A 15,719-nucleotide genomic window follows, 5' to 3' on the forward strand; every position below is an offset into this window, starting at 1 on the left:
AGCTAGTTAGCAAACACTGCTAGCTAGCTAAGCTAACAACAACAAGTACGTGGATCATTTAGATATTTACATTTTGTCTTTCTGGTGCTGGCGCTTCCCCATCTTGGCTGTTTGTGTAGATTCACAAGATTATTGGGGTAAAAAACGACGGAGTTTACCGTCAACAAACACAACCTGCTCGCCTGGTGGTCACTTCCTGTTTACGTTCTTCTTCGTCGGCGTCATTAACGGCAGAACACTTATAAGAGCAGCGCGCCACCGCCACCGCCCCCTGCTGGTGGGAAGGATAACAACAATACATTTTCTCTCATTGGGGCCTGTTCTTCTTTCCTTCTACAAACAATATTTTTAACTTTATTACTTTATATTTCATTTTTCTTTTTTTTTTGTGAGACATGTTTGTTTGATTCATTATTGTTTATTGTTGTAACAAATTATTATGCTGCACTCTTGAAAACAAGATTTTAATCAGTGAATCCTTTCCCTGATTAAATTAACCACATACTATAAATATTACATTACATTACAGTCATTTAGCAGACGCTTTTATCCAAAGCGACTTACAATCAGTAGTATATTACATATCATTCACCCATTCACACACTGATGACAGGCTACCATGCAAGGTGCCACCATCAGACTCTAACTAACATTCATCATCCAGTCCACACCGATGGCAAGCCTTCAGGAGCAACTTGGGGTTAAGTGTCTTGCCCAAGGACACATCGACTGCCGAAGCCAGGTATCGAACCACCGATCCTTTGAATGGAGAACTACCTTGCTCTCCACTACGCCACAGCCGCCACAAATATCATTGTGTGAGAAGACTTTAATATATTATTATATTATTTTAAGAATTTCTTTAGATTCAGCAAACTATTTATCTCCTAATTATAGCCTTTACTTGTACTGCATTATATTTTTTCCTACTGCAATTTCTGCACATATCTTACATACATAACTAATGTTTATTGTATATATACAGTACAAGTCAAAAGTTTGGACACACCTTCTCATTCAACTATTTTGAAGAATCTAAAATGTAAAACATATTCTGGTTTGTTGAGCATTTGTTTGTTTACCACATAATTCCATATGTGTTCCTTCATAGTTTGGATGTCTTCAATATTAATCTACAATGTAGAAAAAAATAAAAATAAAAATAAAGAAAAACCATTGAATGAGAAGGTGTCCAAACTTTTGACTGGTACTGTATATTACCATTTATTCTGTATACTTCTCTGCCCTTTACGGCTTTTGCACTTCTGACAGGATGTCAAATTGCATTGTGTTGTCTGAGTACCAACTTGGACAATAAAGTTGAATCTTATCTAATTGATCTCAACCCTTTCAAGCTGAAACAGGTCCTTATAATCCTGCAGGAACACGCTGATGGAGGCAGCAGCTCAAATAAGGAGCGGAACAACAGATTCCTCTCGTCTCACTGCCTTTCTTTCTTTTTTTAATTCCATGCTTTCTACTAAAAATATAATTAAAATGAATACATTTATCATTTTCCTATCACATTTCTTTAAAAAGCTAAACTCAAACACATGTTCAGCCCTTCTCTAATTAATGTTCTTTTGAAAGTTTTCCTTAAACTGAGAGCCTCAGATTCATGTTTCCCCTCCAGCAAAATCCCAGAACTTTATTACTGCTTCCCATAAACAGACACTTTTTGTATCTTTCTCTTGCTGAGCTCTAAAGTGTGCACATTACCCTGAAACAGCTGTGGTATTTATTATCAAATAATAATAATACTAAAAGTATTAAAATAATATCAAATATAAAAAAGATCATTTTTTAGGATTGTTACATTTTCAATCTCATCCTCCACATTGGGTGTATAGTAATTCGATTACATTTGTTTAAATGTTTGTGCTTGGTGTCTATTATTTTTCTTTAAATTCTCTCAAATGTTAACAAAATTTCCCTCTAACTAAGCTTTAAATCTAAAACCATTTACTAGACAAACACGACAAACAAAACCATGCAGAATAAATTAATCTACAATGAGTTTATTTTTGACTTGGCATTTAATTCACTGAAGTTATTTTTCATTGTTATGGCTAATCATTTGCTTCTTCTAACAAGAAAAACCAGTTAGTCATGATCCGTGGTCAGTCGGTTAGTGATGCGTGGTAACGTTTAGCAGAAGGTACATTCAGGTTTCCCGTTGATCACACGTCCTCTGAACACGGACACATTAAGGAAATAAAAACATGTGAAATGTGGATTCATCAGAAGCAGGAATTAAAGCAAAACTCTTTTTTAGATAAAGGATACTGTGGAGTGATGGTGGTTGCTTGTAAAAAAATATAACACAGAGCAGCAACGCCGCCTGCATACCTGAGTTACAACCGGCTGTCACTTCTCCCATCACTCATAGCACTTCAACAGTTTATGACGAAAACACACGATGTCAAAACAACAGAGATTATACGGATCTCACTCTGAACACCATGTTGCACAATGAACTCCTCAACAAGCGAGCGAGCGTTCTCATCCGTGGCACTTTTTATCTGTCAGGCAGAACCAAACTTCGATGGAAATTATGAAACAAACGTTGTGTTAACAGACACTGACAAACATATATTTCTTTATTAATGACAAAAACAAAACGTTGAATGGAAGGAAGTAGAGCACATACTGACAGAAAACAGAAGGGGTTGAAGAGCCAGAGGTTTTGAGAATGAATAGTAGTTGTTTGCTTGGAAAGTGCAATAATATGTGATTTATTTTCTTACAGAGCAAAAAACAAAAAAGAAAAGGTTCATAACGTTGTTTCCTTAGAGAACAACTGGAGTCCATAGAAATGGTCAACTCGTGGTCGGCGTTTTGCTCGGTACCGTCCTGAACGTAAACTGAGTTTTTTTTTCTCCGGTTAAATGTCTGCACTTTGATAAAACAGTCTGAGTGTTCTGGTGAAAAAAGGAAAATCACCGCAAATCCATCATGGACACGGTGTCATCTGTGATGTTGATGTGTCCCGCGTGCTGAAAGAAGAGAGAGAGACAGATTTCAGTTTGAGTCTAGACTCATTAAAACAAGATAAAAAAATCTGTCATGGTCTAAAATGATCACACTTGTTCCCCTTGTCTCACTGGATCAGAAAAATGTCCATTTGAAACAGGTTAACAACAGAGTGAGTGGAGGTGTACTCACTGTAAACAGAGGAGGGTCTTTGCTGTGCGGGTGAAAGCCTTTCTGCTTACATGTTGAGATCTCATCTGTTCCTCGATCCGTCAATCTGAAGTAACCGATTCTGGGACAAACACAATCACACACTTCAGCGCGGAGAAGAAACACGTGTAACAATTGAAAGTAGCTAAAGGAGCTAAAAGACAGGGCGGCAGCAGGTTTCTGACTCACTCGTTAAACTTTGGCGAGCAGACGATGGCGATGGCCTCCGGCAGCATCATCTGGTAGGAGCAGTGTGTGTGGAGGTCGACGCTGGACAGGAAGGCCGTCTGCGTGGGGTGAGTCTGGGAAACACAGATAACAACAGTCAGTTTAACTGGTGTTCAATGCACAAACACAGGATGGATGTTTCATCGTTCTTCTTCTACTATTTTAAATTGTTGACAGAACGTAAAGGGTAACTTCTGTGTTTCTCAACCAGGAGCCTTTTTCCCCGTTTTTTTGTGTTTAAGTGACGAATGTGGACAACGAAATACTGAAATCGGTCGAGTGTTGAGTGTGAGTTTGCAAACGAATGTTTTGATATAGATTCACTGCTGTTGAACTGATCTAGATTTACGTTATGTTTCAATTCATCAAGACTTTTCTCTGTTTTTAGATTTTCCTTTCATCGAGGAAGGCATGAAAGAAAAACAACGTTTTATCAAGAATTTAAGGTCAAACAGTGTGAGGTATTGATTGAAATTTTTCATTTTTTTTGTTTGTCAAGATTAATTAAGAATTAGCTTGTACTCCACAGAATAGCGATGCAGTTGCTGATTTGGTGTTTTCCACACTGTAAGAAGATGATTTGTTTGTCCATCTTTACTCACGTGTATCCAGCCCAGGGTGATGAGATCGTACTGGTCCTGTATGAGGAAGAGTTCCTCCTCATTTTCTGTGTCGCAATAATCGGGTCCACCACTCTGCTTCGGCACGATGACGTGGGTTACGGTGAAAGCATTTCTGTTCTGGATCCAACACAAAATAAGACGTCACGTTGTTGCAATCATTTAAATTATGCATAGCAGCTGTCTGCAACAAAAAAGCTATCCAAGGACTCTGGGCACTCAAGGAGTCTGGGCAAAAAGAAACAGAGTAAAGAAAGCGCTTGGTCATGCACACAAACAAAGTGGAGGGAGTGTTTAGTTAATGACATAATACAAAGAAAGGCCACAGCAGATCTGGGACAATGAGAGAAGTGTCAGATTATGTTCTCCCCCTCTGGGGTGGGAGGTCAGCTGATGTCTCCCTTTCAAAATCTGCATTCTTTAAATATTCTAAGAGAAACATCTTTTTGTGTTTCACCAACACTGGAACAGGGAACTTCTTTCTCTAATGATCTCAACTTATGGATTTCAAAGAAATGCAAAATCCTGATTTAAAGACAAGATGAGAAACATTTTATCAGCACCCCATTTGTAGATTTTTTTGCTTCCTGTAACAGAAGGGGAGTCACTACTACACAGTCGCTGTGATCCAGACTCTTACCAGTTTGCCACACAGGATGCCACACGTTTCTACGGCTCGGCTGGTGTTGGCCTCGGCCAGCCTCAGAAAGCTCCGGCACAGCTCAGCCGGAACAGCCAGCTGCCGGACGGCGTCCACCATTGTATCTGCAAGAAAACATGCAGATGATAAAGAAAAGTTAGATTCTAGAGGTGTTCTGAAACGAGGCATGGCGTGAACAGGAAATGAAGTAGGTCAGGGGGGGGGGAATAAATCAGCTCAGAAGTATAAATACTTTAAAGTAGTATTTAAATCCTGTGAAGTCCAGCCCCTTGTTTCAGAATAAAAGATTAACTCACTGTTGTTCCCCGGGCTGACCAGAGACCCGGGCTTGAGCGACCGGTCGAAGGTGGGCATGTTGGCGGTTGGCGTGCCGACGGTTGCCGGAGGGCGATCGTATTGGTGGTTGTTGCCGTCAGACGGGTCCCCTTTGCTCTGCGGGGCCGTTGGGGACACCTGCGGGGGGGGACCCTGGATGCCCGGAAGGAGGGGCGTGTCGGTGGCAGGCGCGGAGGGCGTGGCGAACTCCAGGAGAACACGCTGGCGTTCCTTCTCCAGCTCCTGGCGGCGGATCATCTCCTCGAAGGCACTGAACTGCTCCTGCTCCCGCTGCCGACGCTGCATCTCCACCACGCGCTCCCGCTCCGCGTCCAGCGCCCGCTGCTTGGACTGCTCCTGCACCAGGGCCTCCTGCTCCGCTTTCTGAGCAGGAAACACATCGAATGCATGAGAGTTTGAGTTTCAGATGGAGGTCTCTTTAATTGCCTATTGCTCTTCAACAACATGCAGTAATTCACATGAGGTGTTGGCTGATTTTGATTTAATATGAATGTTACACAAACTGGGACTATTCAAGGTCAATGTGTTTTGGTTTTACCTCCTTCTGTTAATGAATTAATGCCTCCCTTTATTACAACCCTGGTAGGCAGTTTCTGATTAATGTTTCACCCCATTTGTTCCACACACTGTAAAATCAGCGTACAATGGTTGTGTATTGTAAATGTGTATTAGATCTTTTTTACGTTATGTTGGCAATAGTAATTAATCTTAATGTCTCAACCTCAATAAGTTTCTTTATGTGATAAGGGAGTGTTAACACATTTACCTTTTTGACAAGATGCTGTGCATAGTCTTGTTCAAATTTCCGCAAAAGGGCTTTTTTCAGAATCTCTGCTTGAGGGAACGCAATATCCTTCAGTTTCTGGAGAAGAAAAAAACAAAATGTGAACATTTCCTTTCAAATTAAAACAATAAAAACATTTTATACAGGAGTGTATGAACGCTGTATGCGTACCTTTAGTGTGTCCTTCTTCTCAGGGATGTTAGCGGTCTTGTAGTCCCGATGTTTGGGAAGTTTTTCTATAAAGAGACTTTATGAAAAGAGATAAAAATATATTACAATTGATAAATCTTTGTGTTTGCTGAATGCTTGTTCAAAACAATGACAGTGTTCAAAAGAGGAATCACAAAATGTAGAGTAGAACATGTCAAAGTCACTTTGTTATTGAACTATTTACTGTTAAATTCAATTTCTGAGAAAGATCTTTGTTTTAAATGTATCCATATTTCAACCAACAACACATCTTTATGTGAAAAACCTCAAACTAACCGAACTAATTACCCTGAAGGACAAAAAACTAAGTACTTTAAATAAATGTACCAAATACAATCATTACTTATTGTAAGTCGCTTTGGATAAAAGCGTCTGCTAAATGACTGTAATGTAATGTAAACCACTTAAATCTGATCAACAGCTGAACCCTTACGTGATGTATTTATTGTAGAGGACGAAGGCGTGCTCGATGTTGCCCTCCTCTGCATAGATGTGAGCCATGCGGATCATCTCCATGCCGGAGCGGAAGTAGCGGCGCGGCGGCACATCTTCGTTGACTTCCACCGAGCTCCCCTTCTTGGTCAGAGCGCGGACTCGCTCCTCCGGCTGCAGACTGGTGTCATTGTGGTCCGCCATCACGACAGCTCAGCCAGGAACACTGAGGAGACAAACTGAAGGTTAAATACTGTAGTCAGTGGAGTTTGTAGAGTAACAATGTGGTGATAAACCTGAAGAAAAACCATGTAAACTTCCAGTGAGAAAGCTTTTCCAACATTATGTTATTATTATTTTTGGTTCAATCCTTACTTAGAATACTTTTCTGTAAAAAATGCTTGAAAGTAGAATTTGATTATTTCATAATTTAAGTGTCTGTTCATCCAAATCGCAAAAAAAATTATGTTTTTTTTAGGTATTTATCTCCGCAATTCTGCTAGCAACTCAAAACAACAAGGGTGAAATTCATTTAAAATGAGTTGTTTAAAGCACTAAAAATATGACAATTCAAAATCTCTAATTCTTTCCAGGAATAATATCCTGGTTTTCATTGAGAAATTCGATTTGGGAGTGATACAGTCTGGTCAGGATATCTGCTGAAGAAGCCAAATTACATTACATATTAAAAGCAAAACAACATCTAAAAGATGGTAACAGTGGGATTTCAATTATTTTCTATAACCCCCAAAATATATTTACTATGAATTTGCTATTTTATTTCTGGATATCTGACAACCGTTCAAAAATATTTCAAATTGAATGTGATGATCTGAAGACTTGAGCTTCATTATGCATGATTGTTTTTAGTAAATAAACTCAGTAAGTGTGAAAGACCACACAATATCCTGTATGAGCTCTTCACAGCCGGTATTCAGACTGCAACTCGGTCTGAAAATTACTGGCAAAAACTTTGACTCTGCTGGGAGGCTCCACTCTGTATGACTTGAGGTTTTCGACTCTTTATCGACCAAATGTAGACAAATGTGAGAAAAGCTTCATCAGCACGCTGACTAATAGTGAGATGGCTTGTATTGATTCTGCCGTGATGGCCTTCTTGGCTCACGGAAAACAAAGTGTGTCAAGAAAGACTAGTTGTTGAGCTCTAGAGGTGTGGCTCTGACAAAAGGAGAAAGGTCGAGCTGCGTAGTGTTTTATACTTTCTTTGTATTTTTAAAAGAACCTTGTCTCACTTTTTTTCCAGTGTTTTTAGTCTAAACCGTTGTACAAAAACTTTAGCAGATAAAATTATCAGAAACAGTGTAACACATCTTACTGTTAGTGGTGGGATGTAACTAAGTTAATTTACTCAAGTACTGTACTGAAGTATAAATGTACTCCTACTTTACTTACTTTTCCATTTTAAGAAACTTTATCTTTCTAGTACACCACATCTCAGAGGCAAATATTGTACTTTTTACTCTTTTAGCTTTAGTTACTTTTCAGATTGTCATTTTTCATGCTCTTCCTGTCCAGTAAAGATATTTGTTGAGTTTTAATGTTTGTCATAAACTGAAGGAAAAAATGTTCCTTTATGAATTTAGAAAAATGACTCTTCTTCTTAAGCTGAATGAACCATTGAAAAAGTATCTTGCATCAGCTGGAAAATGCATCATCACAAAGCTGAAAACAGGGAGTTTTTCTGACCTCATAAAAAAAAGAAAGAAGACTTTTTAAGAGATTTGAGGACAGTGACGTTGAAATCAGCACAACCTTAAACATCTACAGCTTTAAAATACAATATACACATTTATGCAGCAGTAAGAAACATTAAATGTAATAGTAAAACACTGAAAGGGAACATGTTATAACACAATGACTGCTTTTTACTTTTGATTATATCAGTAGGCCACACTTTGTTGGTACATACTTTTGGTTAAGTAAGATTTTGAATGCAGGTCTTTCACTTGCAGTGGAGTATTTTCACAGTTTAGATAAAATATTATCTTATTTATATTATATATAAATAAAAAATAAAAAAAATATTATATTTTTATTATTATATATTTTATTTATATTATATATATTTTTATAATATATATTTTTCTTATATTGTATATATATTTTATTTATATTGTATATATTTTTTATATATTTTATTAGATATTTTATTTATATTATATATATTTTTTTTTAATCATTTTTATGTTATTTCATTATGTATTTTATTATATATTTTATTTATATTATATATATTTTTTTATTATATAATTTTATCATATATTTTATCCATACTGTATATATATATTTTAATATTTTTATTACATATATCATATATTTTTTTATTATATTATTTTATTATATATATTTTTATTATATATTTTTTTATATATATATATATATATATATTTTTTTATTATATTATATTATTTTATTATATATTTTATTTATATTAAATATATATTTTTTAATTTTTTTATTATATTATTATATTTTATTTATATTATATATATTTAATTTTATTATTTTTTAAATATGACAATTACAACCACATTTCGCTGGTTTTGACTGTCACTTAGTTAGCTTTCAAGCTAACTAAGTGACACTTTATACAAAAGTAATGAGTGACTAAACATAACCTTTACATCCTTTAGAACCCACCTGGACCCCCGACATGCTCTGAGTGTCACACACAACATGTTTCCTCCTCTGGTCCTGATATCTACCTCCACCTGTCGCGTTAGCCGCGTTAGCTTAGCATAGCTAACTTAGCAAAGCACAGAAACGTCCCGAGTTTAAGACGGTTGAGTGGCTAACGGACACCGAACAACTTCGTCCTCATGCTTACCTGATAGAGCTGTAAACAGACGTACATATAACTGAAGCAAAAGTACGAAGAAATCAAAATGAAGAGGTCCCAGAGCAGAGAGCTTCAGTGGGCAGCGCCTCCAGCATCTGTAGCTCCACTTCCGCAATCAGAACCACTTCCGCCTACGTCATCGTCGCGTCATCGGGGGCGTTTTTTTGTTTCGAAAACAATCCAATGTTATTGTTTGACGTTGACTAATAGATGTGTTTTTAGATGTTTTTTTACTTTATTTATTTTATTTAAATTAAATTAAATTAAATTAAATTAAATTAAATTAAATTAAATTAAATTAAATTAAATTAAATTAAATTTATCAAATTTTTATTTTATTTTATTATTTATTTTTTTTTTTATTTTTTTAAAAAAAATATATTTTTATTTCTTTATTTTTATTTTGTGAACACACATTAAATAACATCAAGAACAATGGGTTTTTACAGAGATTATTAAACATGAAATATAATACAATATAGACGTTATCTATTTATACAGTACCAGTCAAAAGTTTGGACACACCTTCTCATTCAATGTTTTTTCTTTATTTTTATTTTTATTTTTTTCTACATTGTAGATTAATATTGAAGACATCCAAACTATGAAGGAACACATATGGAATTATGTGGTAAACAAACAAATGCTCAACAAACCAGAATATGTTTTATATTTTAGATTCTTCAAAGTAGTTGAATGAGAAGGTGTGTCCAAACTTTTGACTGGTAATGTATTTATTCTATAAATAGATAGAATAATAGGAATATGCATTGAATATAATACATAAATATATAATTAAAACATAATTTCGCAATCACTGGACAAAGATAAGAAGCTATAGAGATGGTAAGAGTGAAGGATCCTGGGCAGGTGGAGTTTATGGGAGGCAGTAATAAAGTTTTGGGATTTTGCTGGAGGGGAAACATGAATCTGAGGCTTTCAGTTTAAGGAAAACTTTCAAAAGAACATTAATTAGAGAAGGGCTGAACATGTGTTTGAGTTTAGCTTTTTAAGAAATGTGATAGGAAAATGATAAATGTATTCATTTTAATTATCTTTTTAGTAGAAAGCATGGAATTAAAAAAAGAAAGAAAGGCAGTGAGACGAGAGGAATCTGTTGTTCCGCTCCTTATTTGAGCTGCTGCCTCCATCAGCGTGTTCCTGCAGGATTATAAGGACCTGTTTCAGCTTGAAAGGGTTGAGATCAATTAGATAAGATTCAACTTTATTGTCCAAGTTGGTACTCAGACAACACAATGCAATGTGACATCCTGTCAGAAGTGCAAAAGCCGTAAAGGGCAGAGAAGTATACAGAATAAATGGTAATATACAGTACCAGTCAAAAGTTTGGACACACCTTCTCATTCAATGGTTTTTCTTTATTTTTATTTTTATTTTTTTCTACATTGTACGTAGATTAATATTGAAGACATCCAAACTATGAAGGAACACATATGGAATTGTGTGGTAAACAAACAAATGCTCAACAAACCAGAATATGTTTTATATTTTAGATTCTTCAAAGTAGTTGAATGAGAAGGTGTGTCCAAACTTTTGACTGGTAATGTATTTATTCTATAAATAGATAGAATAATAGGAATATGCATTGAATATAATACATACATATATAACTAAAACATCATTTCTCAATTACTGGACAAAGATAAGAATTAAAAAAATATTAAATAGGAACAAGGAATTCAAAAATAAGGGACATTAATCAAAATAATAAGGGTACATACTTAAAAGTGATGAGGAAAATTATTTTAAATAATTCATATATCTAATATAGGAGGGGGTTTAATATGTTCACTTGCTACAATCAATATGGTATCAGAACAACACAATGATTTGTTTTAAACATCAAATGCATCAGTTTCTAATAATTAACTTTCTATCATTAAACTTAGCATCCCATAATTATGACTTAATCATAATTTAGATTCTAAATTAACTTTCTATCCCATAATTATGACTTACCATTTCATGAGATACTAAGTCATTATTTTGAGAGAGTTTATTATATGACTTAGTTTCATTATAAATTATAATTCTGACTTTTATTTCATAATTATCACTTAATTATTATGACTTAGTTTCTATTATGACATAATTATGAGATCTATATCATTATTATAACTGCATCCTATTATAGGACTTATGATCTCATGATTAAGACTTTCTACAAATAATTATGACTTACCATTTCATGAGATACTAAGTCATTATTTTGAGAATATTTTTCTTAATAATAACTTACAGGATCTTTATTTTTCTGTCATCACAAGGCGGAAATGGGCTTCAATAAATCTGATCAGAAGTAGTAAGTATTCTTAAACTTAATAAGATAAGATAAGATAATTATTAATTAATTATTAATTATAAAGTCATAATTATAGGATGCTAAGTTATAATAATGATATAGAAAGTCATAATTATTAGAAACTAAGTCATAATTATGAAATAGAAAGTCATAATTATAGGACGCTAAGTTATAATTATTAGAAACTAAGTCATAATAATGAGAAACTCTCAAAATAATGACTTAGTATCTCATGAAATGGTAAATCATAATTATGGGATAGAAAGTCTTAATTATGAGATCATAAGTCATAATTATAGGATGCTAAGTTATAATAATGAGATTGTAAGTCATAATTATAGGACGCTAAGTCATAATTATTAGAAACTCTCTCAAAATAATGACTTAGTTACTCATGAAATGGTAAATAAATTATGGGATAGAAAGTCTTAATTATGAGATCATAAGTCATAATTATAGGATGCTAAGTTATAATAATGATATAGAAAGTCATAATTATTAGAAACTAAGTCATAATTATTAGAAACTAAGTCATAATAATGAGAAACTCTCTCAAAATAATGACTTAGTTACTCATGAAATGGTAAATCATAATTATGGGATAGAAATAATTATGAGAAAGTCATAATTATAGGATGCTAAGTTATAATAATGACTTAATCATGAAATGGTAAGTCATAATTATGGGATAGGACTAAGTTATTAATTATGAGTTATAATAATGATATAGAAAGTCATAATTATTAGAAACTAAGTCATAATTATAATGATATAGAAAGAAATAGAAAGTCATAATTATAGAAAGGACGCTAAGTTATAATTAATAGAAACTCTCTAAAATAGAAACTCTCTCAAAATAATGACTTAGTTACTCATGAAATGGTAAATCATAATTATGGGATAGAAAGTCTTAATTATGGGATAGAAAGTCTTAATTATGGGATAGAAAGACTTAATTATGAGATCACAAGTCATAATTATAGGATGCTAAGTTATAATAATGATATAGAAAGTCATAATTATTAGAAACTGAGTCATAATTATGAAATAGAAAGTCATAATTATAGGATGCTAAGTTATAATAATGACTTAGTCATACTCATGAAATGGTAAGTCATAATTATGGGATAGAAAGTCTTAATTATGAGATCATAAGTCATAATTATAGGATGCTAATAATAATAATATATTTTTTTATTATATAATTTTATTATATATTTTATCCATACTGTATATATATATTTTTAATATTTTTATTACATATTTTATTTATATCATATATCTTTTTTTTATTATATTTTTTATTATATATTTTTTATCATATATTTTTTTATATTATATATATATATCTTTTTTATTTTTTATTATATTATTTTATTATATATTTTTTTATATTATATATATATATTTTATTTTTATTATATTATTTTATTATATATTTTATAATTATAATTATTAGAAACTAAGTCATAATTATTGTCATAATTGTATTACACTTACATGCAATTAAACATCCACTGTTATACAATCTTATAACCCTGCAGTACCACCGTCGGCCGCATGGGGGAGACACCGCCATCTTGGAAAAGATGGACGCGCCGTCTACGTCACCGCTGAGATTGACCCGGCGCTGCCTCCCAGTGATGCTATTTGAATGAGGAAGACGACGCACATGCACACGCACATGCACGCTCTCCAGTCCGTCTGTGCGTGACGTCAAGAGGGACGCTGCTGTCAGAGAGGATTTGACGTCAAGGGCTCATTTTTCTGCACACCTTGGAAAAAGCACCACCAGGTAAGCTAACGGCTAGCTGAAGCTAACAGAGAACGGCCGCTCATTGAGCCCTCTGAGGCGGCTGCCAACACAGCAGAAGCGCCCTAAGCCCGGTTCTCCTTCCAATACGGAAGCCCGGTTGGGTCAAAACTCGCTAAATATGCTAAATGTGTGTTTACATGTGGGTTTCCTGGCTAGATATGAGGGGGGGATATGATCCTCCAGTGATTGCATTGCATTGATAGGTGGGTGCTCATGTTTCTCCCTCTGAAATGACTCTGTTTGCAGATCCTTTACTGTGGGAATAATCCAATGCAAGTCCTGCATCCAAAACCTTACTGAAGTCAAAGTATGTATTAACCAAATGCACTTTCAAAAGTAAATGCACCTGAATTTGCAGTCAGTGTTGTTAAATTAATGTAATTTCACTAATGGCTACACATTTTATTTGCCACTGGACCTTCTCTGTCTGACACATAGTTGGTTTTCAAGCTAATTCTGACAGTAAATGTAGTTGTTATTATCAGATTATACAAAAATCTATAGGGGATAAATATACAGTAATACTGAATTCAGATATTTTACTTATGTATAGGTACTATTACCACACTATGAAATACTCCACTAAAATAATAGTCCTCATCTAAAAGTTCAGTATGTATTAACCAAATGCACTTTCAAAAGTAAATGCACCTGAATTTGCAGTCAGTGTTTTACTATATGATAACCCTTGCAAATTTCCCCGCTGCGGGACTAATAAAGGATTATCTTATCTCTCTTATCTCTTTATATGATGCATGACTCCAAGAGGTTTCTAAAATGTTAAATTAATGTAATTTCACTCATTATTTGAGCTGAAAAGGGGCCACACATTTTATTACATTTTTCTTATTTGCCACTGGACCTTTTCTGTCTGACACATAGTTGGTTTTCAAGCCAATTCTGACAGTAAATGTAGTTGTTATCAGATTATACAATAATCTATAGGTGATAATAAACAGTAAGAATGGTGATAAGCTTTGGTTCAGTGGTGGAAGAAGAATTCAGATATTTTACTTATATATAAGTACTATTACCACACTATGAAAATACTCCACTAAAAATAAAAGTCGTGCATCCAAAATCTTACTTAGGTAAAAGTATGTATAAGCAAAATGTACCAAAAGTCATTGTGAAGTCAAATGTTCCCCGTCTGTGTTTAACTCTTATATATGATGTTTGTGGCCACACATTTTATTGATTTTTTCTTATTTGCCACTGGACCTTCTGACACATAGTTGGTTTTCAAGCTAATTCTGACAGTAAATGTAGTTATTATTATCAGATTATACAAAAATCTATAGGGGATAAATATACAGTAATAAAGGTGATAAGCTTTGGTTCAGTGGTGGAAGAAGAATTCAGATATTATGCTTATGTATAAGTACTAATACCACACTATGAAAATACACTAGTAAAAATCATTGTGAAGTCAAATGTTCCCCGTCTGTGTTTAACTCTTATATATGATGTTTGTGGGTTTGATATTACTGCTGCTGTTTGGTAGTTTAATCTACACCAATCCATCATATTCTATAAGATCGTCATACTTTTGTAGCGTCGCTGTCCTGTGAAAACTGCAAATCTGAGTTAAAAAAAACAGCCCTGTTTTCAGCTTTGTGACGATGCGTTTTCCAGCTGATCAAAGAGGCTTCATCCTTCAGTTTATGACAAACATTCAAAATCATCAAATCTGGAGATACCTGGTTTTCACAGGAAAGGAGGGGGACTGCTAATAATTACATTCTGGCAAATGTAGTAGAGTAAAAAGTACAATCTCTGCCTCTTGATGTAGTTGAGTAGAACGATAAAATTGCATAAAATCGAAATACTCAAGTTAAGTACAAGTACGTCAAAGTTTTTTGGAAAGACATCGAAAATGGCATTTATATATTTATATTATAATCATGCAGAGGGCAGACATAACAGCCATCAAACTTTCCTCTCTTTAACTTGTGCAAGGCCAGGAATACTTTATGCTTTGGAATCATCCTGGTTGATTTAGACATCGCATAATACTTTTATTTTTCATTTATATTCAGAATTCATAGAGATTTATTGCACAAGATTGGTTTAAAACGGGTGAAATGCCTTACTTTTTTTTTTTTTTTTTTTTATGTGTGTGAAATCTGAGCAGTATTGTGATGAAGAAGAAAACACAATCAAAGGTGGATGATTGGCATTCGAGATATTGCTCATGCTGCTAAAAGTAAACATCTTTTCTGAGCTTTATGGTGTTAAATCAGTTATGCATTTTTCATGAGGAGGT

General features: G+C 34.1%; 2 protein-coding genes across 3 annotated transcripts in view; both read right to left on the reverse strand.

Moving 5' to 3' along the window:
• ppil2 (peptidylprolyl isomerase (cyclophilin)-like 2) overlaps positions 1-229 on the reverse strand; it is a 31,195-nt gene extending 30,966 nt beyond the window's left edge. Inside the window, exon 1 of the mRNA XM_054610771.1 lies at positions 71-229. Within this exon, the coding sequence (XP_054466746.1) occupies positions 71-102 (32 nt within the window). The 5' untranslated portion in view covers positions 103-229. The remainder of the gene's footprint in view (positions 1-70) is intronic.
• Positions 230-2,034: 1,805 nt separating this feature from the next.
• Positions 2,035-9,454, reverse strand: LOC129101287 (STAM-binding protein-like A). Of its 2 annotated transcripts, none has more exons than XM_054611034.1 (10): positions 9,303-9,454; positions 6,456-6,680; positions 5,984-6,059; positions 5,795-5,890; positions 4,989-5,391; positions 4,672-4,796; positions 4,014-4,151; positions 3,373-3,485; positions 3,166-3,265; positions 2,035-2,996 (listed from the first exon to the last, which is right to left on the reverse strand). In XM_054611034.1, the coding sequence occupies exons 2-10, from the start codon at positions 6,656-6,658 to the stop codon at positions 2,940-2,942; spliced, it is 1,311 nt and encodes a 436-aa protein (XP_054467009.1). In that variant the 5' UTR covers positions 6,659-6,680; positions 9,303-9,454; the 3' UTR covers positions 2,035-2,939. The 2 variants fall into 2 exon arrangements, with proteins under 2 accessions (XP_054467009.1, XP_054467010.1); XM_054611035.1 differs by having other exon boundaries at positions 6,456-6,693.
• Between the last annotated feature and the right edge of the window lie 6,265 nt (positions 9,455-15,719).

The sequence above is a fragment of the Anoplopoma fimbria genome, chromosome 13, assembly GCF_027596085.1.
Source record: "Anoplopoma fimbria isolate UVic2021 breed Golden Eagle Sablefish chromosome 13, Afim_UVic_2022, whole genome shotgun sequence".
Taxonomy (NCBI): domain Eukaryota; kingdom Metazoa; phylum Chordata; class Actinopteri; order Perciformes; family Anoplopomatidae; genus Anoplopoma; species Anoplopoma fimbria.